This window comes from Pteronotus mesoamericanus, unplaced genomic scaffold, assembly GCF_021234165.1.
Source record: "Pteronotus mesoamericanus isolate MK-2021 breed Mesoamerican mustached bat unplaced genomic scaffold, CSHL_Meso_final scaffold_636, whole genome shotgun sequence".
In the NCBI taxonomy this organism is placed as follows: Eukaryota; Metazoa; Chordata; class Mammalia; order Chiroptera; family Mormoopidae; genus Pteronotus; species Pteronotus mesoamericanus.
The window spans coordinates 2,569,091-2,588,322 of NW_026555324.1; the positions used below are offsets into that span (position 1 = coordinate 2,569,091).

The 19,232-nt window shown below is 50.6% G+C and overlaps 1 protein-coding gene across 5 annotated transcripts in view; it reads left to right on the forward strand.

Annotated features, from left to right (window-relative positions):
• The window catches only part of ILF3 (interleukin enhancer binding factor 3), a 29,234-nt gene extending 12,076 nt beyond the window's left edge, over positions 1-17,158 (forward strand). Inside the window, exons 4-20 of one of the 5 annotated variants that reach the window (XM_054562173.1) lie at positions 19-196; positions 2,141-2,288; positions 3,718-3,809; positions 4,208-4,303; positions 4,888-4,999; positions 5,423-5,520; positions 6,098-6,209; positions 6,312-6,422; positions 6,757-6,956; positions 7,302-7,469; positions 7,892-8,029; positions 8,138-8,314; positions 8,410-8,563; positions 8,725-8,778; positions 12,115-12,480; positions 13,131-13,259; positions 13,659-17,158. In XM_054562173.1, the coding sequence (XP_054418148.1) occupies positions 19-196; positions 2,141-2,288; positions 3,718-3,809; positions 4,208-4,303; positions 4,888-4,999; positions 5,423-5,520; positions 6,098-6,209; positions 6,312-6,422; positions 6,757-6,956; positions 7,302-7,469; positions 7,892-8,029; positions 8,138-8,314; positions 8,410-8,563; positions 8,725-8,778; positions 12,115-12,480; positions 13,131-13,259; positions 13,659-13,795 (2,470 nt within the window). In that variant the 3' untranslated portion in view covers positions 13,796-17,158. Of the gene's footprint in view, positions 1-18; positions 197-2,140; positions 2,289-3,717; positions 3,810-4,207; positions 4,304-4,887; positions 5,000-5,422; positions 5,521-6,097; positions 6,210-6,311; positions 6,423-6,756; positions 6,957-7,301; positions 7,470-7,891; positions 8,030-8,137; positions 8,315-8,409; positions 8,564-8,724; positions 8,779-9,240; positions 11,032-12,114; positions 12,481-13,130; positions 13,260-13,658 lie in introns of those variants that run through there. The other 4 variants (XM_054562174.1, XM_054562175.1, XM_054562176.1 and 1 more) reach the window with 4 other exon arrangements.
• Positions 17,159-19,232: the final 2,074 nt, after the last annotated feature.

A 19,232-nucleotide genomic window follows, 5' to 3' on the forward strand; every position in this document is an offset into this window, starting at 1 on the left:
TATTGGTCTGTCCTTTAGGGAACAGAAGACAGAACACATGACCAGAACCCTGCGGGGGGTGATGCGTGTTGGCCTCGTGGCGAAGGGCCTTCTGCTCAAGGGGGACTTGGACCTGGAGCTGGTGCTGCTATGCAAAGAGAAGCCCACAACTGCCCTCCTGGACAAGGTGGCTGATAACTTGGCCATTCAGCTCGCTGTGAGTATAACCACTTCTGCTGGGTGGGGCTGGGGGTGCTGTTGAGGATATGAGGCAGAGGAAGAGATGCCCAACTGTACGGTGTACCAATAGGCACACTCCACACCTACCCTTGTACCTGCTCTGCTTGAACCTTCTCAATAGGTAACAGACAGATGCCACAGAGCCACTCAGGTTCTGTGGACAGTGGCTAGCTGACAGCATTGGTGCCCATGCACTGGTTTCAAGGAAGGACCCAGTACCTACCATGCGCTAGGCCTCACTGGATGTGAACTTCCTGTCTAGATTCAATTGGATGGGTGGGTGGATGGATGGATGAATCTAGATAGTATAATTAACTTTTCCACCCTGATCAAACCAGGACGTCACCAATAACTTTTTAGAAACCAGTTTATTTGCCTTGTTACAAAAGTGTTACATAAATAACAGCCTGTGGCATTTCTTGAATATTTACTACACCAGATCCTAGGCCAGGCAAGCTTTTTTACATGTATCATTTCATCTTCATGATGTCCCTTTAGATAGTGCTTTATCTCTAAGTGTGTGGGAAGAGTAACTGACCCCCAGCACCCCCCGCTGGTGAGTTCTGGAGCTTCAGAACCTCCACATGTCACTGGAATGTGCTGCCTCCTTGGGACACTGTCATCCTGTATTTAGTGACAGAATGAGCAAAAACGAAAGTAAAAAATCTCATTCCTTAGAAACACTATTCACTTTTGTATTTAATCCTGAATTTTGTCACATGTGACTGACAATTTGGGGTTCAGGCTAAAGGCTAAAACTGAAATGTGGAACTAATGTAGTACACAGATAATTCTGAAGAACTATTTAAGATGCAGCCCTAAGCATTTCTGTTTTAGTAGTGATTTTAAGTTAACTTTATTCTTGTTAATTAAAAAAAATTAATTGAAGAAAATTAAGTGGATGAAAATTTTTCTAAAGGAAGGACAATTTTTAAATAAAGAGTTGGCCTTTAGAGAAAGATACAGATAAAGGGTTTTTTTAAATTAGATTAGTGATTTTGACTGAGGCAAATATGACACCCTCCACCCCCAAGCGTGCACCTCCAGGGGACATGGCAGTTTCTGGGGACAGTTTTGGTTGTCACAGTGTGAAGAGTGGGGTGCTACTGGCATCTGTTGGAAGGAGGCTGGAGATGCTGCTCATCACCCTCCAATGAACAGGACAGCCCCGCTCTGCAGAAGTGATCTGGCCCTAAGGCCAGTACTGCTAAAGAGGAGAAATCCCAATTTAGATTTTTTCAAAGTGCACCTGCCTTTCCTACATGTGATATTTACTGTGTTTCCCTTTTTAAAAATCACAAAAGCCTGAATTTTATTAAGGCACATAAAATGATATACAAAAGAAAGTAGAAGTCAGACTTTTGTGACCATTCTTACGTACAAATGCATTTGCAGTGAGTACGTGCTTTAACGTGCACCATATGAGACAAACTATTTCACCACATGCTGTTTTCACACCACATACCGATGGCCACTTCTCTTGGTGAGAAAATAGCAGTGGGTAGATGCCCACTGTGCTTGGTGCTGTGCTTTCCATACAGGGTTCAGTTTAAGCCTCCTGCAGTCTTGCGATATAGGTCGTGTTATTAAGTCCATTTTACAAATTAGAAACCACAGTCTTAATGAGATTCAGTGATTCATCACGTCATACAGCTACCCAGTGACACAATGAGGATTCACATCCTCATCTCCTGGACCCTGAACTCCCACATTATGAAGCTCTCTATGAAAAATCTCCTCTCTCTATGAAGTACCTGAAAATAGCCAGTAAGAGGGAGGTCCTGACTCTCTAGATGAATGGACTGCTGTCCCATCACACCCCAAAAAGTTGGCCTGTCTCTTGCAGTAACCAGTGGGGCTAAAAAGAAGTGTTAAGTCCCCTGAGGAGAAAGTATTTCGAAAGTTGTATTTTATTTTTTAGGCTGTTACAGAAGACAAGTACGAAATCCTCCAGTCTGTCGATGATGCTGCGATAGTGATAAAAAACACAAAAGAGCCTCCATTGTCCCTGACCATCCACCTGACATCCCCTGTTGTCAGAGAAGAAATGGAGAAAGTATTAGCTGGAGGTAGGAAGGCTGAGAAGACCAGCAGGACTTTGGAAACTTGGTGTTCCCTCATTATTCAAATGTGCTATTCAGTTTTAGACTGCGTTGATAAAAGGATACTATATTTGGTGTAGCTTTGCCCACTTTTACTCTGAGATCACATCTCCCATTTGGTTTTGGTACTGGGGAGTTGGAGCAAACGGTTGACTAAAAGTGAGTAGCACTTTTCAGAGGATTGCACCATTTTGGTTTATATTAACCTTTGAATGCTGTCATCAGTGTTAGACTTGGTTTTTCTGTTGAGCCGATCTCTTCTCCGGCTTTGAAAAAGTATGTCTCGGGTGATTTTATGGGTTTTCAAAATATGGAAGGCAATCAAATGGTTTCTGCATGAACATCACGTTGGAGTTGTGCAGACAGCTTGTGGTGCAGCAGAACTGAGGTCTTCTTCATTTGTCTTCCTTCCCTTGGCTGCTTTTATCAGCTCAATGATTGAAATGCAAAGAGCTGAGACATAGTTAAATAGGAGTGTGATATTTCTAAAGAGCTCAGATACTAATAATGCTTTTACAGCTCAAAGTCCACCCAGGGTCCCTTGTGCTTCTCTTCTATGTGAATGTTTTTTAATCACAAATCTCACACCGCAAAGTAAAAGAAACAGGCCTTATTCAAATCCCTTACACACACACACACACACACACACACACACACACACGTGTGCGCGCGGCAGAAATGACAAACACTTTTTGCTGTAGTATAGGCTCATACTTAGCACTCTTATTGCTGTTCTTTGATTACCTTTGGTTCTGATACCTAATTCCAACTACCAAATCCCTGTTAGTTTATCAATTTAGGGACGCTGGACCTTTGACCAACAGGACTCTCTCTGTCAAGGGCTGGGGCTAGGGCAGTCCTGCCTGGTGGGCGGAGGTGGTCCCCTTTGCTGCAGATGCCTTGGGATGGCTGTTGTGGGAAGCAGAGAGGGAGTTTATTTCCACTCCCCCACCTTTTTTTTTTTTTTTTTTCTGTTTTTTTTCTTTTTGGTTTTTTTTGGGGGGGGCAGGGGTTGTGGGGGTTTTTTGGTTGGTTTTTCTATTGAAATTTTTACCATAGCTAATTTATTGGGAGATAATGGGGAGGAAGCAAGGTAACAGTATGTTAGAAGATAGGATCCACCTATCTATCCCCTCCCTTATGGGATTATTCCCTGTAGAATAACTTTCCACTTGTGTTTTCATTTTTATTTTTTTGGAGCAGCCTCCAATTTTTACAATTTCCTCTCTGGGCAGAGTCAGTGCACTCCGGCTTTTCCTAGCCTGGTTCAGGGCAGAAATGACTTGAGATTCTGGGAGCCTCCACTGCCCTTTAGGAAGCTGCCACATCCCCTTTCCACCTGACAGAAACCCCTTGGTCAAACTGTGCCTTGTCTTCTTATTCCATCCATGAATAGAAACGCTATCAGTCAACGACCCCCCGGACGTCCTGGACAGGCAGAAATGCCTTGCTGCCTTGGCGTCCCTCCGACACGCCAAGTGGTTCCAGGTTTGCATTTTGTTCTTCTATTTGTCTTTTGGTAGAGAAATCCTAAGTTTTAACTTGGCTAAAACTTGCACCGTAAAGTTTCGGTAACGTTGAAGAGCACCGTGCCGAGTTTAGCACCTGCAGGCGTGCAGTTGCTAACGCAGCACGCATAAACAAATTCGACACCCCCCCCCCCCAGGAGACTTGTGACTGAGTAGGTGGGTTGGTGCTGCTTTGTGCCAAGAGTAACATTATTATTGTCCACACAGTGGCATCGCTGCCAACCACACACTTGATGGTTGTAAATGTTCACCCTCTACCCTGGACAAAGTAGCACCCTGAAGCTTGTGTTGTTCATGTTTGCCTTGTGTTCTTAGAGGTGCCTTGATGTGTAAAGAGCCTGTGCTTTGTTCCTCTAGGCCAGAGCCAATGGGCTGAAGTCGTGTGTTATTGTCATCCGGGTCCTGAGGGACCTGTGCACCCGCGTGCCCACCTGGGGTCCTCTAAGAGGATGGGTAAGGCACCTTTTAGCTATGGCTTCTTGGGGATTTTGTGCACAGGGACCTTCTATAACCCAGGAATCTCTCCTGGTAACTGGGCTATAGAGTAGCATTTTGAATCTGGCCAGTGTGTCCCCATCATAGCTACTTACTGAGCAACTACTGTTTGTCACACCCTGTTTGGAAGCTGAGAGTGAAACCGGGGACCCCCCCCCCCCCATGGCAGGTACACAGCTCAGCCTAGGGAGGGGGCTGGCCAGGCAGCACACTTCTGTGACATGCCCCACTCCATGACAACGCCTTTGTACCTGCTTTTGGCCAGCAGTAAGTGAGCTTACAGACCAATTTTGTTGTATTTTTAAATGTAAGTACCTATATAATGCTTTCAACTTGGCTTCCTGGCCTGTGTGGCTGAAAACACTGTCTGGTCCTTTAAGGAAAAGCTCTAGGTGTTCTATCTTTGGCTTAGCCCTGACTTGTGAACTTGAACGGCTGTGACTGTCTGTGCCACCGCCTCCTCACACATATATAGTGACAGCTGCTTAGCATTGACCACCTCCTCTCCTGGACACTGGCTAACTGTCCCTCTTGCCTTTCAGCCCCTTGAGCTTCTCTGTGAGAAGTCCATCGGCACAGCCAACAGACCCATGGGTGCTGGCGAGGCCCTGCGGAGAGTGCTGGAGTGCCTGGCGTCAGGCATCGTGATGCCAGGTTGGGGACTTGTGCTTTGCAAGTTGCAGGGAAAGGACAGGGATCAAGGCTCTGAGGCCACTTCCTGGCGGGTCCCCTGACTGGGTTAGGGCAGCAGTAGCCCCACGTCCCCCTAGGGCTAAAGCATGTGACTACCCTCTTGCACCATCATATCCAGCCCTGTGCCGGCTCCGCAGCTGTGACTCAGGGCGGATCCGGGGCAATGGTGACCCACTCCCACATGAGCTCCTTGCTCTGAGACACATCTGGATTATTTCTCTCATGGGCTGGACGCTGAGTGGGTCACCGAGCTCGGCGTGTTTTCCAGAGCTGGGTGTGGATGGGGCGCGGGGGGGTAACGCATCTGGTTCCCTCAGCCAGTACAACTCTTCCAAGATGCTAAAAGATAATCCTCTGCATATCTTCCTTGTTTCCTGCCTTCAGATGGTTCTGGCATTTATGACCCTTGTGAAAAAGAAGCCACTGATGCTATTGGGCATCTAGACAGACAGCAACGGGAAGATATCACACAGAGTGCGCAGGTATAGTCATCGCCATTGCCACTGTGAGCCCTTACCCAGTCTGTAATCACTGGCTTCTAGTTCCATTACTGGGTATTCTCAGGGTCGCCACTGGACTTGTAGGCTCAGGTCGGGGACTGAAGGCGAAGGGATTGTGACTGATACAGGGAGCCCCAATCTGGGCTGCTTCTTTCCCCTGGCGCCACGCGTGGTTGTAGCCTGCCCCTCGGCCTGCTCTCGAGTGCTGTTTTCGGACACCGAGTTCAGCGGGGAGATATATTTGCTGTGTAGATTGTTCCAGGGGTCCTTCCCTTACAGGCCTACCACGTGGCTCCGTGTGGCAACCAGTCCCCAGGTTGGGGTCTCCTGTATTCCTCTCCAGGCGGGTGGTCACAGGCTGGCCTTCCCCCACAGCAAGGCAGGGCCCTGGCAATCAGGCCCTCTCCTGGCTGTTGGGGGAACCCTTGCTGTTGTAGGGGAGACCATTAGCAACCCCCTCAGTTCCTGCCCCTTCCAGAAGGCACTAGCAAGCGCACACACCTTGGCCAGGAGCACAGGACAGCTGAATGAGGTTCCTGTTCCTCTTTCCCTTTTCCAGCACGCTTTGCGACTAGCTGCATTTGGCCAGCTGCATAAAGTCCTGGGTATGGATCCTCTGCCTTCTAAGATGCCCAAGAAACCAAAGAATGAAAACCCAGTAGACTACACGGGTAAGTATGCAGCGATTTCCAGACTTGGCAGTGGCCTTGTGGACTTCCCACAGAACACCAGGCTGGACTCTTAGCCGCGTCTCTTCTAATCTCGTCTTTCAGTTCAAATCCCCCCCAGTACCACCTATGCCATTACACCAATGAAACGCCCGATGGAGGAGGATGGAGAGGAGAAGTCTCCCAGCAAAAAGAAGAAGAAGATTCAGAAGAAAGGTACAGGCATTCGTTCCGGGGCCTTTTTATCCTCCATTTGCTTTCAGTTAAGGTTAAACACAAAGTGGGGAGGTGCCTAACCTTTTTCAGACATTATATACAAGTAAAGTTGTCTTTAAAGTGATGATGTGTAATGTGGGTACAGAACACAGGTGGAATAGATGTCCCCCAGCTGGTAACCCCAGGGTGGCATGTACGTGGAAGCATCACAGGCAAGGCCTTGAAATGTGGGATTGCCTGGTCCACTGTGTCCAGCAACAAAATGCCATCAGAAGAGTGCCCCTCCCTGGTTCAGAGTTGACATTCCAGAGTGATGTTGGTGGTCTTTCTCTAGAGGAGAAGGCAGAGCCTCCCCAGGCCATGAATGCCCTGATGAGGCTGAACCAGCTGAAGCCCGGGCTGCAGTATAAACTGGTTTCCCAGGCGGGGCCGGTCCACGCCCCCATCTTCACCATGTCTGTGGAAGTAGACGGCAGCTCATTTGAGGCCTCTGGACCATCCAAAAAGACTGCCAAGCTGCACGTGGCTGTTAAGGTAGGGAGGCTAGGCGTGTCATTCATTTCCTACCTTTCTTTCAGACAGCAAAAGCACTTCCTTTGGGGCTTCCTTGGAGCTCTTGTGTCCTATTTAAGCAAACACCATGAGGCTTAGGGTAGGCCTTGTGAATACTGTGATGTTTAGTTATTTGAATGTTACCAAATCACGTGTGGCAAGAATGTCTTTGTTACCATGGCTGGTAGGCAGAGGGTGTCTACACGTGGCTGAACGTGTGCAGAGCTAAAGAGGAAAAAAAACCCCTCCAGATTGCTGGACACCACCCTAGGAGCCCAGGTGCTAAGCCCCATCCCTCACTGGGGACCTTACGGGTTTCCCTCCTAGGTGTTACAGGACATGGGCTTGCCTACGGGCGCCGAAGGCAGAGACTCCAATAAGGGGGAGGACTCCGCTGAGGAGACGGAGGCCAAGCCAGCCGTGGTGGCCCCTCCGCCTGTGGTAGAAGCCGCTTCGACCCCTAGTGCTGCTTTCACCTCAGATCCCACTGCCGAGGTGAGCCCATGGTGGGCACTGGAGTGCCCAACAGGATGGAGCAGGAGGTCTTGTGTCCTGTGAGCCTGTACGGGTGTTGATTTTTGTTATTTTCCCCCAAAAGGAGCCACCTTCCAGTCGGGGAGCTTACAGGGGGAAGTGGGTATAAGCCTTTAAGCTACTACCAAAACACTTTTGCTGTTGACCCAGCACTTGGGGTTGCCCTAGGGGGCCCTCAGACAAGGACAAGCTATTTCCCAGAGGGAGAAGGTACAGGTGGTGGTCATCCTATTGCTGGGAGGCTCACAGACGACTTTGTGAGGTGAAGGTCCTGTGGCAGCAATTTTCATGGAGTGGAGGGCCATGATGCTGGAGCGGCTGTCCTCCCCGTGCTGGACAGCCCTTAGCTGAGTGTGTTGGTTTTCTTTTCTGTTTTCCCTGAGAACGTAAAACAGCAGGGGCCGATCCTTACCAAGCATGGCAAGAATCCTGTCATGGAGCTCAATGAGAAGAGGCGTGGCCTCAAGTACGAGCTCATCTCGGAGACTGGTGGTAGCCATGACAAGCGCTTTGTCATGGAGGTGAGTAGTCCTGGAGCAGTTTCTGTGAAAACCTGGAGTCTTTGGAGACCCTGTGCTCTAGTGGGAGGCTTTGCATCACCCTGACATATGTCCATTCTTCCCACCCAGGTCGAGGTAGATGGACAGAAGTTTCAAGGTGCCGGCTCAAACAAAAAGGTGGCAAAAGCATATGCCGCTCTTGCTGCCCTAGAAAAGTTGTTCCCTGATGCCCCTCTCGCCCTTGAAGCCAATAAGAAGAAGAGAGCACCTGTGCCTGTCAGAGGTGGACCGAAATTTGCTGCTAAGGTAACTGGTTGCCCCTGGCATCTCTGAGCTGGGCGCTGGTTCCTATGTGATCTGAGCATGAGGCAAATGTAACTTGTCTGTTCTCTCCTGTCCAGCCACATAACCCTGGCTTTGGCATGGGAGGCCCCATGCACAACGAAGTGCCCCCGCCCCCAAACCTTCGAGGGCGGGGAAGAGGAGGGAACATTCGTGGTCGAGGGAGAGGGAGAGGATTTGGTGGCGCCAACCATGGAGGCTACATGAATGCTGGTGAGGACTTGCCCTGCACTACCCTCATGGGCTTATCTTGTTCCTTCGGGAGTGTGGGGCCCCTGGGGCTGAGCTGAGATGCCGGAGAGGCAGGTGCAGGGGAGATTCCCCCCCCCCCCCCCCCCCCCCCAGCCCCAGTAACCTTGTCTGTTCCCTCCTAGGTGCAGGGTATGGCAGCTATGGATACGGAGGCAACTCGGCAACAGCCGGCTACAGTAAGTGTATATTTCTCTTGGTATGAGTTTGGGAAGAAGCTGCAGTGTAGCTCCCATGCCTGAGTTAGAGCAGGGTGGCCCGCCAGCAGCAGCCTCCCTGAGACGTCAGAACTGCCCACACTTGTTCTCAGTGATTAGATCAGGTGGTCCTCAAGGCCCCAACCCTCCCTATTCTGCAGAAGTGTGATTTACTTGTAAATGTTAACACACACACTTGGGTGACTTGAAAGTTTCTTAAAAGTCAAAATTTTAAATTTCTCTGCTTTAAGCCATGTGAACGAAGCACCAGTACTGTGAATATGATTTTCCTGACAGTGCACAGCTCTTGTCTTGAGAAGGAGCCTTCATTGGGGGGTTACAGGAGCAGAGAAATCTAAAACATGAATTTCAAATGTGGCGCTCTGTGCCATTTTTCAAAAGAATTCTAATTTTTTTTCTCTGCTCTGTCTCCCCCTTTTGTAGGTGACTTTTTCACAGACTGCTACGGCTATCATGATTTTGGGTCTTCCTAGAGCATCTAAAAGTATTGCACACAAAATCAACTTTTTACTCCAATTTTCTCGAACTCCAAAACCTAAAGTGTCCGTGCTGTGCCCCTGTGCTTCACTGGGTTTCTCAACCGTGGCTTGTCACCGCAGCTTGTCTGAAACTCTTAGCCTGCAGAATTTAAGACAATGGCAGTTTTTATCGTGATTTGCCTTTGAACTTGGTCATATTGAAGTTCACAATAAGTGGAAAACAATTTTCAGAGAATGCATTTTTTGTGCAGAATTGCACAGAATTCTAGAGCCAGCGTTGGTCAGCATCAAGGCAAAAGCCCACCTTTGCTTTTTATGGAAAGCATTACTTTATTTAAGAGACAGATAATGATGCATTTTAATCTACCTTTGTCTTAATTTACAGCAGGTTTTGTATGAATTTTTAACCTTTTAACAAATTCCCAAATCTGGTTGATGCCTTTGACAGTGATGAAAACCATTTCACCACATCCGAGTCCAGAGCAACTGGCTTTTCTTTTTCTTTTCTTTTTTTTTTTTTAATATGAGCATGTGAAACGTTGGGAACATTGGGGGATTGTATATTGTGCTAAGTTAACCTCTCCTGCCTCTTGTAAATGCTCTGGTGGGTTTGTGTTTGAGGATGCAACATTTAGTGGCTGGTTTAGCTAGAATTGAACTCTCAAAGGTATCACAACTGTGCTTCCATCATTTAGTGCAAGAAATAGACAGGCTTAAGGGAGCGATAATGCAGAATTTTGCAAGTCCTAATTACAGTTGAAAATGCATGGGATTCTAGAATTTATTTTTAATGGGGCTTTAAAAATTAGCAGAAAGAGCCTGATATGTAGCTCAATTCTCCAGTGAATAACTTGCCTCAGCAGGGCCTGTGCTGCTGGGCACACAGATGTAGCAGATTTCGGGAGCCCTGGGACCTTCCACCCTCTCACCTTAGGGTGCAGACTTGAGTTGTTGCTTCTCCCTATGTGCAGAGGCACACTAAGGCAGTTGGGCTCTTTTCTCAGCTCCTGTTTCCTGATGGGAGTCTCTGGAAACAAGTCTCGTTCTGGCTCTGGTCAGCAGTTCTTTTTGCAGCAAAGCCTGCCTTTGCATTGACTTGCAAGATTTTGTGTTTATTCAGGCAAAAACTGGTCAAAACGGTTACTGCATAATTTGTTCCCAGAGGTTTGAAACATTCAGTGAAACTTTTTAAAACTTTGATTGCATGATGTATTTTATTTTATTTTTTTTTTAGAAAGTTATTGTTTGAGAATAATGTCTTTTTATACCAGGAAATAGTTATCCTGAATGACGTTGAAAACTTCCCCCTCCCTCCCCCTTTTTTTTTACAATACATGTTAAAGTAACAAGTCCTCACTACTTGGCGTCTTCATTCATTCCCGTGCTTGTGGAGGGGTGAGAAGGCAAGACGCTCAGTGCAGGCCTCGGCCGATGTGGCAGAATTTTAAGAGGGGACCTGAAGAGGACCTCTTGTCCTGACCCCGTGTGTTTGCTCTCTTGCATTGTGGGACACATCCTTGTCCTTGGCTTTGTAATGGGGGTTGGTATAGGGTGGAGGCTACCCGCCTGAAGGAAATACACCCATGGCGGAGACCAGTTCTATCCAAATTGCTATTCAAACAACCCAGGCACACCACTGTGGGGTGCACATCTTCGGTGGGTGGAAGGCTCATGAGGACTCTCAAATTCACCCAAAAGACAAGGGACCCTTGGTGCAAAACATGGGAAGGAATAGGCTGTGTGGGAGCATTCCCTCCCCGTCCTGTCCACACTGGGTAGGCTCAGGCCAGGCAGCAGAGGCCTGCCTGCTCTTGTGAGCGCAGTAGCTCGGCTGCCCCTGTGGAGCCCTGGAAATTGCCCAGCTAGGATGAACAGCCACACACAGGAACCACCCTTCCCCTCACCCCTTGCCTTAGCTGATTCACCTCCCACAGGTCTACCTGAGTGTCTGCAGGGAGCAGTATCTTGACAAACTAGTGTTTTGGGGGCCCTCACCTACTGAGCAGAGGTTGGGGGAGCTCTCTGTGACATTCTCACCTCTGAGAATGTGGCTGCCTTGCTGCACGCTTGTCAGTCCTGCTGCTCAGTCCTGCCTGAGCCCAGCAGCTGTGCTGGGAACAAGGAGGGGCCCTCTGGGGGACCACCTGGACGTTCTGATCCCAGCCTTAGTCTTCTTTCCCCAGGAGGCTACGGAATTGCTCCTTAAGTCACGTGTTTATATAAATCACATCAGGAGGAGCTTCAGGTCATTTGGCTTCAGTCCCCATTCCTGGTTCTCCAAGAACCAGGTCAGACCAGATTGCCTTCCAGTAATGATACTAGTGTTAGAGACTTTGTTAAAAAGCATTTCCTAGGATCCCCCCAAGCCTGTGACTGCCAGGCCTCTTCCCAGCACAGCAGGGGAGGGCTGGTTGCTTCTCTGGGGGCTTTGCTTTTCCTGTCATCGTTGGGGACATTTGGGTAGCGGTCAGCTAGTTGTGAATGTCATCCTGCGCTCGGAGCCCATCTCATTGTAACGTTGACATCCGCTGCAAAAGCTGCTCTCGGCGTGCTGCCGTGCCGCTGCTTGGCAAAGATCCATTGTTGTCATCAGCTAATGGGTGAGTGGAGCTGAAGGCTGGGCCAGCCCAGACTTAGGCTGCTTTAGGGACTGGAGCCGCTGCTCCTTGCTCTCCTGCCTCTTTCACTCTGCCCCTGCCTGGGCAACGGGCTGGTGGGTCAGCCTTCAGGCCCCACAGCTTTGACCTTCCCTCCCTTCTCCTCCATCCCCCACTCCATCTCCCTAATCCTCCACCTGACCAGATGCCTTCCTGTTTAGGTCAGTTCTACAGCAATGGAGGGCATTCTGGGAATGCTGGCGGTGGCGGCGGCGGGGGCGGTGGTGGCTCCTCCGGCTACGGCTCCTACTACCAAGGCGACAACTACAACTCCCCAGTGCCCCCGAAACATGCCGGGAAGAAGCAGCCCCATGGGGGCCAGCAGAAGCCCTCCTACGGCTCAGGCTACCAGTCCCACCCAGGCCAGCAGCAGTCCTACAACCAGAGCCAGTACAGCAACTATGGCCCCCCGCAGGGCAAACAAAAAGGCTATAGTCATGGTCAAGGCAACTACTCCTCCTACTCCAACTCCTACAGCTCCCCCGGGGGCGGGGGTGGCTCCGACTACAGCTACGAGAGCAAATTCAGTGAGTTGGCATCCAGTCCCCCAGAAGCTCAGCACTGTCCCACCTCTGGCTGAGGGACTGGAAGGAAGTTGGAGGCGTTGGCTGCAGGGTGGGCATTGGGACAAACCTGGAGGCAGAGGCTCCCAGGCTAAGGCCCCTGAGGCTTTGGGTTGAGGGTGGGGCACAAGGGTGGAGTCTGGGCCAGGCTGGGAGGTGACCTCCGGAGACTGGGTTGCATCCAGGCCCTAAATGAGCCTGAGTTACTCTGCATTCCATCTCCTGCACAGAACTGGTGGGCTGTGTTGTGCTGATGACCCAACTAGGGAAGGGTAGGAGTACAATTGTTCGTGATGGGACACTTGGTAATGGAGGCCAGGGCTTGGACTAGCTTGCTCTGGTTCCTGTACTGCTGGGAAGCTTAGGTTAGAGGAGCAGGTGGGAAGGCGGGATGGAGCTTGGCTTCAGATTGCAGTGATCAGGCCAGCCCAGGGCATGGTGACCTTGTGGGACTCCAGCCAACCCCTGGCACTTCACGGTGGGACTGACATGTGCCAAATTTAGGCAGTCAGGACAAGGAAATTTGCAAAGTTCGAGGGTCTTTGCAAAGGGCCTGCCACATCCAGGGCTGTAACACAAGGCCCCTTAACCACACTGTCTTCTCTTCCCCTCAGACTACAGTGGTAGCGGAGGCCGAAGCGGCGGTAACAGCTACGGTTCAGGCGGGTCATCCTACAACCCAGGGTCACATGGGGGCTACGGAGGAGGTTCTGGGGGCGGCTCCTCCTATCAAGGCAAACAAGGTGGGCCTGGAGCGGCAGGTGACACAGTATGGTGGGGAGGGTCCAGAGCTGCACAGAGGCTATGAGGAGGGGCATGTCCTGGCTTGGGCAGATAGCCTGGGCAGGGCCACAATGGCAGCTCGCTCTTGGCATTTGTTGTGGGGCAAGAACAGGAAGCAGGAGGCAAGGGCATACAGGGCCTTGTGCAAGCACCGACTTGGGCGTACCTCCAGCCTCTTGGCTTTCCAGAAGCCAGAGATCAAGAAATTGCCCTACCCTAAATGTTGGCATCTACGTGAAGAAATGCTGACAATACTGAGAGCCAAGCAGTCTGGTGCTCAGAGAGCGAGCGCCCCAGTTAGAGCTCCCACTGGTGACACCTCTGTGACTGGGCTGATCCCCACCTCCTCTTTCCCTCAGGAGGCTACTCGTCACAGTCGAACTACAACTCCCCGGGGTCCGGCCAGAATTACAGCGGCCCTCCCAGCTCCTACCAGTCATCACAGGGAGGCTACGGCAGGAACGCAGACCACAGCATGAACTACCAGTACAGATAAAGCCCTGAGGGTGAAGATTTGTACCTTCAGCACTTACCCCTCCTTGTTGTAAGATTCAGTTTTATGCATCACAGTTAACATGTCTGCGGCCCCTCTGGGTCCTCTTGCCCTACCCCGTCCACGTTGCTGTGTTGTGAGGTGCAGCTGGTCACTCTGTGACCCGTTCTGTGACCCATATTTAGCTGTGTTTGGGACTCCGCGTCTTCAGTGGTTCGTTAGTTGCCATTACAACTTTGTCCGAGTAGAGTTCTGAGTTCTTACAGTTCAGTATCCCTCTGTCTATTTACAATTGGTGTTAGTGTTAACTCAGTTTGTCTTGAAATAGTTACAGAAGGGATACCTCATCTGTTAATGCTTTTGTGAAGTGAGTTAAACGAGCTTTCTGTATTTTAATGCTTTAGTGTTTCAGTTTTATAAGTGAAGATTTTATTTTAAAAACCAGTGGGAAAGAGTGGGGGGATTTTTGTATGTCTGGATCATTCAGGCAGTACATCTGAATTCAGCTGAATGTAGACAAAATAAAGAAAAAGAAAGAAATCTGCGCCGTCGTAGGCCTGGGTGTCTGACCCTCCAGTAGTGTAATGGCAGGTTCCTCCACTCTGTTCCCAGTACCAGAAAGTGGGGTGTGGGTTTCAGGATGGTCCCTGTTAATCAGAGAGGTTCCAGGGTCCAGCTTCAGGCTTGTAGGTGTTATCGAGTTGCCTGGGGCCAGCAGTCAGTTACTTGGGATCTTGTAGCCCGTGTCCCAGCGAGCTTCACGCCCCTTAGTGTCTGCGTAGCGGCCTAGTGGCCTATGCTGCTGTACAGGGTTTGACCCCCCCCTCCCAGTTCAGCATGCTTTGTTTTCTATGCCATACATTATGGGTGTAGTATATGAGTGCAATCTGAAGTCACCATGGAATTAAGTTTGGTACACAGAACCTAACTTGAAAAACTCCAATTGAAAGCTGGCTGAGGCACCCCAAGATGGGAACTCCAACCACGGAATGAACCATCTATGTTAGGGTGGCACACCGTGGCAGCTACAGCCATGGCCTTCCTTCCTGTGGCCACCTCTACCCAGAATTTCACAGAGTGCACAGGCGGAGTTCTCTGCAGTGGCCCAGCCATGTTCCAGCAGGGTTCTCTGAAGCACTGTTTCTCAATCCCGGGCAATTTTGTAGTGCTTTGGAGACATTTGTCAAGTAGTGGGTAAAAGCCAGGGGTACTGCAGGTTACTCCACTCTTAAACATCAGCAGTGCTGAGGTGTAGGAACCCTCCTCCGAGCTGCACTCTGGCCCTGCCCCTGGGATGGCCTGTATGGTAAGAGTCCTGTGGGCAGGCAAGGCCTGGACTGGCCCTCTGCAGGGACCCCTTTGACTTGCTGCCTCTTCGTCCTCTCAGACCAGGCGCTGTTCGTGGCCTAAGCCTCAGGAGGCCCTTTGGCCTCCCATGCCTGGTTAACCATGCCCACTGGGAGAAGTGCAAACGATTCTTGATGCAGGATCACTCAGCTGAGGCAGAAACTCCAGTGTGCCTTCAAAGGATGAAGACTTGCATTCTGGGAGAGCTGAAAGGAAGGTGTTCTCCACTGAAAAAGAAAACATTGGAAAATATTTGTTTTCTGCTGCAGCAAAGGAGGTCCCAGATACCAAGTGGTCCAGCCTGGGGAGAGGGGCCCTGTGAAGTCCATCCAAGAGGTGGCCTACCGTGTGAACATTTGGGTCGGCCTGAAGTGCCTTGGGATCCCTTGAGTATGTGCACGAGTGGAGGGAGGACACAGACCTGAAGGATGGGTGTCTTTCCCAGCTTCTCTCCCAGACACGTACAAGGGCTGGGACAAGACCCATGTAAGACCATTGGGACCTTGTGTTGGTGATAAGAGGATATAGTCTGTGGACAGAGTCTGCGTGTCTCAGAAATCCACAGGGAGGAGTCCCTTGGCTATGCCTGCTAAATGCCTTCAAACTCTGGACCTGCCTTGTCAACACAGGTCTCTCCTCACCATCAATTTCCCCAACAGCAACCACCACCACTGCATTCAAATTCCAAATGTGAGTTTATGTCTCAAATCTTCTATCTTATAAAGACACAAGTCATTGGAATTAGGGTCCACCCTAATCCATCTCAAGATCCTTAATTACATGTACAAAAACCCTATTTACAAATACATTCACAAGCATCAGCGGTTACGATACGGACCTGCCTTTTGGGAGACACTATTCAACTTATTACAGTGTTGGGTGAAAGTTTCACCGATCAGGCTGCTGGCACAGCCCTGGGAGTTTGTTGGCCACAGCTAAGTTCACCATGGTCAAGTCGACAACACAGCAGAATATGCAGCACAGTGGGTACCTGTCCTGAGAGGACAGCTCATGAGCACAGGTCCTTTGGCATCCTAATGCTGCTTGGGGACCTCACTGGTGATGATGGCCTGGTGGTGCAGCTGGCCACCTGCAATACCCCAACCCTAAGAACCTGCTATTCCAGGAAGCTGGGTTCAGGAAGATGTGGCTGCCATCTAGAGCATGGTGAAGGCCTTGCTGCAGCATACCTATTCAAAGCTGACCAAGGCCTTTCCAGGCCTGTTGCCATCCAAACCCAGGAAGCCAGCCTGGAGGAGGGCCTTACTGAACTGCTGCTCCACCTTCTCAGCTACAACCATGGTGGGCAACAGATGGCCTAGGATGGAGCTGCTTTGGCCCATATGTTGCTGGAGGACAGTGTCATGCATCTTTCACCAGCACAAAGCACCAGGAACATGAGCAGGAAGGACCAGCGGCCCACATGTTTACTCAGCAAGTTGATCAAGAGGGTGTTCGGAGGCTAGGCCGGGGGTCAGCAACCCAGGACTGGACACAACACTCCAGAGGGTTCAGGATGCCTTTGGAGAGAAGGAAGGAAAGGAAATCAAACCACTGACAGGACAGCTGGATATGGGCGTGGTGGGCCAAGATGGCATCTGAGGGGCGGGCAGGGCCTTTCCAGGAATTTGGACTGATTGGGGAGGGGGTGTCAGGGACTGGTGATCAAGACCAAAGGGGTCTCTGAACAGTAATGGGACACAGATTCAGGATTTCACCTCTGTATCGGGCAGAGTTGCTGGGGCTCTGGTGCCCCTTTGGGCTAGGGTCCAGTCTGACTTGGAAGTTACCACCTAGCTGCCCAGTTACCTTGGCAGAGCATTCCCTCTCCCATGGACTGTTGACCGTTCTTGTGTAGTCAGCAGGGTCTTCTGGCCCCTTCAGCTGGGCTGTTCTGAGGATTTAGGCTCCAGGTGTGAGCCCCATGCTGGCTGTGGGTCCTTTGCAGCAAACCTTGGCCCAGATGGATGCTCATTCTAACCCATTCCAGAATAAATGGAAACTTCCTGTGTTCACTGTTTAATTCACTCAACATGTATTTATTGGGTGTTGCTTATGTATCACTCCTGCACTGGGTGCTGGAACTTCGGTGGTGGACCTGGTTCCTGCCCCACTGAGCTGCTCGGCACCAAAAGGGCCCTGTCCCGTTTGGACAGGGAATGCCAGGGAAGTGTCTGCTTTTCAAGTGAGACAGAATGCTTGAACTGAGACCAGGGGTGTGTGAGAGAGGGTAAGAGAAAGGTATGCCCTGCAGAAGCAACAAGATGCACAAACCAGCTTGGGGGGGCGGGGGTGGGAATGGACTTGAAGTCAAGTGAGTGGAGGGTTTTGGTTGCAAAAAGGGAGAAGAGTGGCTGTCAGTGAGGGGCACCAGTGCAATGCCTTGACGGGCAGGCAGAGGAATTCTGACCTCTATCCTGAGGGTAATTGAGAGCTGTGGAAAGATTGTCAACTGGGAAGACCCCAGGCTGTGTCATGCTTAAAAACAGTCTTTTCAGCTGTTGGGTTGAGAATAGGCATGTGGAGGAGGTGAGAGTAAGGGCAACAGACCAGCAATGAGACTTGATTTCTGGAATATCCAAGCTGTGAGGTTCAGGGGGTCCTAGATGGCAGAGGCCACTGGAGTTGGTAAGGGAACAGCTCACAGACTCAGTATGGGTGAAAAACAATGTCCCAGATCAGCAGGCTGGCCCAGTAAGGAGCATTACCTTGGCTCAGGATACAGGACGGGGAGAAGCCCAGACACAAGGTCCTCCCCTCTGCTGTGGGGAAACAGGCAGGAATGGCTCGGGAGTGGCCATGGAGGTCTTTACCCAAAGATTGGAAGTCCTGTCTTGGCCCTTGCATTGTGTCTCCCAAGAAGCTGACACCTAAGCTCAGACTCTTGGCAGCTGGGCTGGTAAAGAGGGCAGAAATATAACAGCAGTACCTTGGCTGGTGGCCTCAGTGAATTGAGTGCCAGCCTGCAAACTCGGGTCACCGGTTAGATTCCCAGTTGGGGCACATACCTGTGTTGCGGGCCAGGCTCCCAGGTTAGGGGCGTGTGGAGGGTGGGGGAAACCTGATCGTTGTGTCTCTCACACGTCATGTTTCCTTTTCTTTCTCCCTCCCTTCCCCGACTCACTAAATAAAATCTTTTAAGAATATATGCCCCAGGAATACTCACCACCCCAGAAGGAAAAAACCCTCCAGGTCCCGGGACCTCTATTTCGACAGAGGATGTATTTGAAACGCCCGCCTCTTCACTGGTTCCTGGAATCCCCGTTCGGTGCCCGTAAATCTAATTTCTGCTTTCTTTTTTCAGTCCGGGGACAACCTTAAGGCCAGCCACCTAGTACCCAATTTGGGGGGCTCTCCTAGGCAGCAGCTGGAAAAAGTTGGGGAATCTACGGAGCACCCCCTACCACTGTTACGAACCTGGGGTAATGCGCCGGCCTCCACTTGAGGGTCGCTGAAATCGGCGGAGGTTGCGTTGCTGCAAACATCATTTCCAAACCACCCCCAACTTACCCTTAGACCTGTACCCAGCCCTTGCACACTGCGCTCTCTCTTCCTTGCCCGATCAGCATTTGCCTGAATAGAAGCAATTCGCAGGCTCCGCCCAGTGACCTAGCGTGCGACGGCATAGTGTCGCAAACACTTCTAATAGGGCTCTTTCCTAGGCCCCGCCCCTGTCACACTCCCATAGGGTACGTACAGAGGGCGTCTTCCAATAGGACGCCTTTGCTCCGCGCCCAGAGCTGCCGCTTCCCTCGTCGCCAGGCAACGCGGGGGGGAGCTGTCCAGAGTGCTGAAGCCTTCCCAGCGCAGCCATAAAGCCGCCATGGCGCCATCAGCCCTCCCTACTGAGCGGCGCAGAAACCTCAATGCCGCTGAACCTGAGCTGCAACCCACTTTCGCCCCGTATTTTACCTCTTTGTGATAGAAAGAGATTGCTTCTCTCCACGCCCCTTCCATCTGGCTCAGGAAACTTCTCAAGTCAAACCAGAGGACTTGCAGGACCTCGCCATTTGACCTCCCAAATTTCATCTTCCGCCCCTTCCCTCACTCTCTCCAGACAAACTGATCTCTCCACTGCACCACAAACAATCCA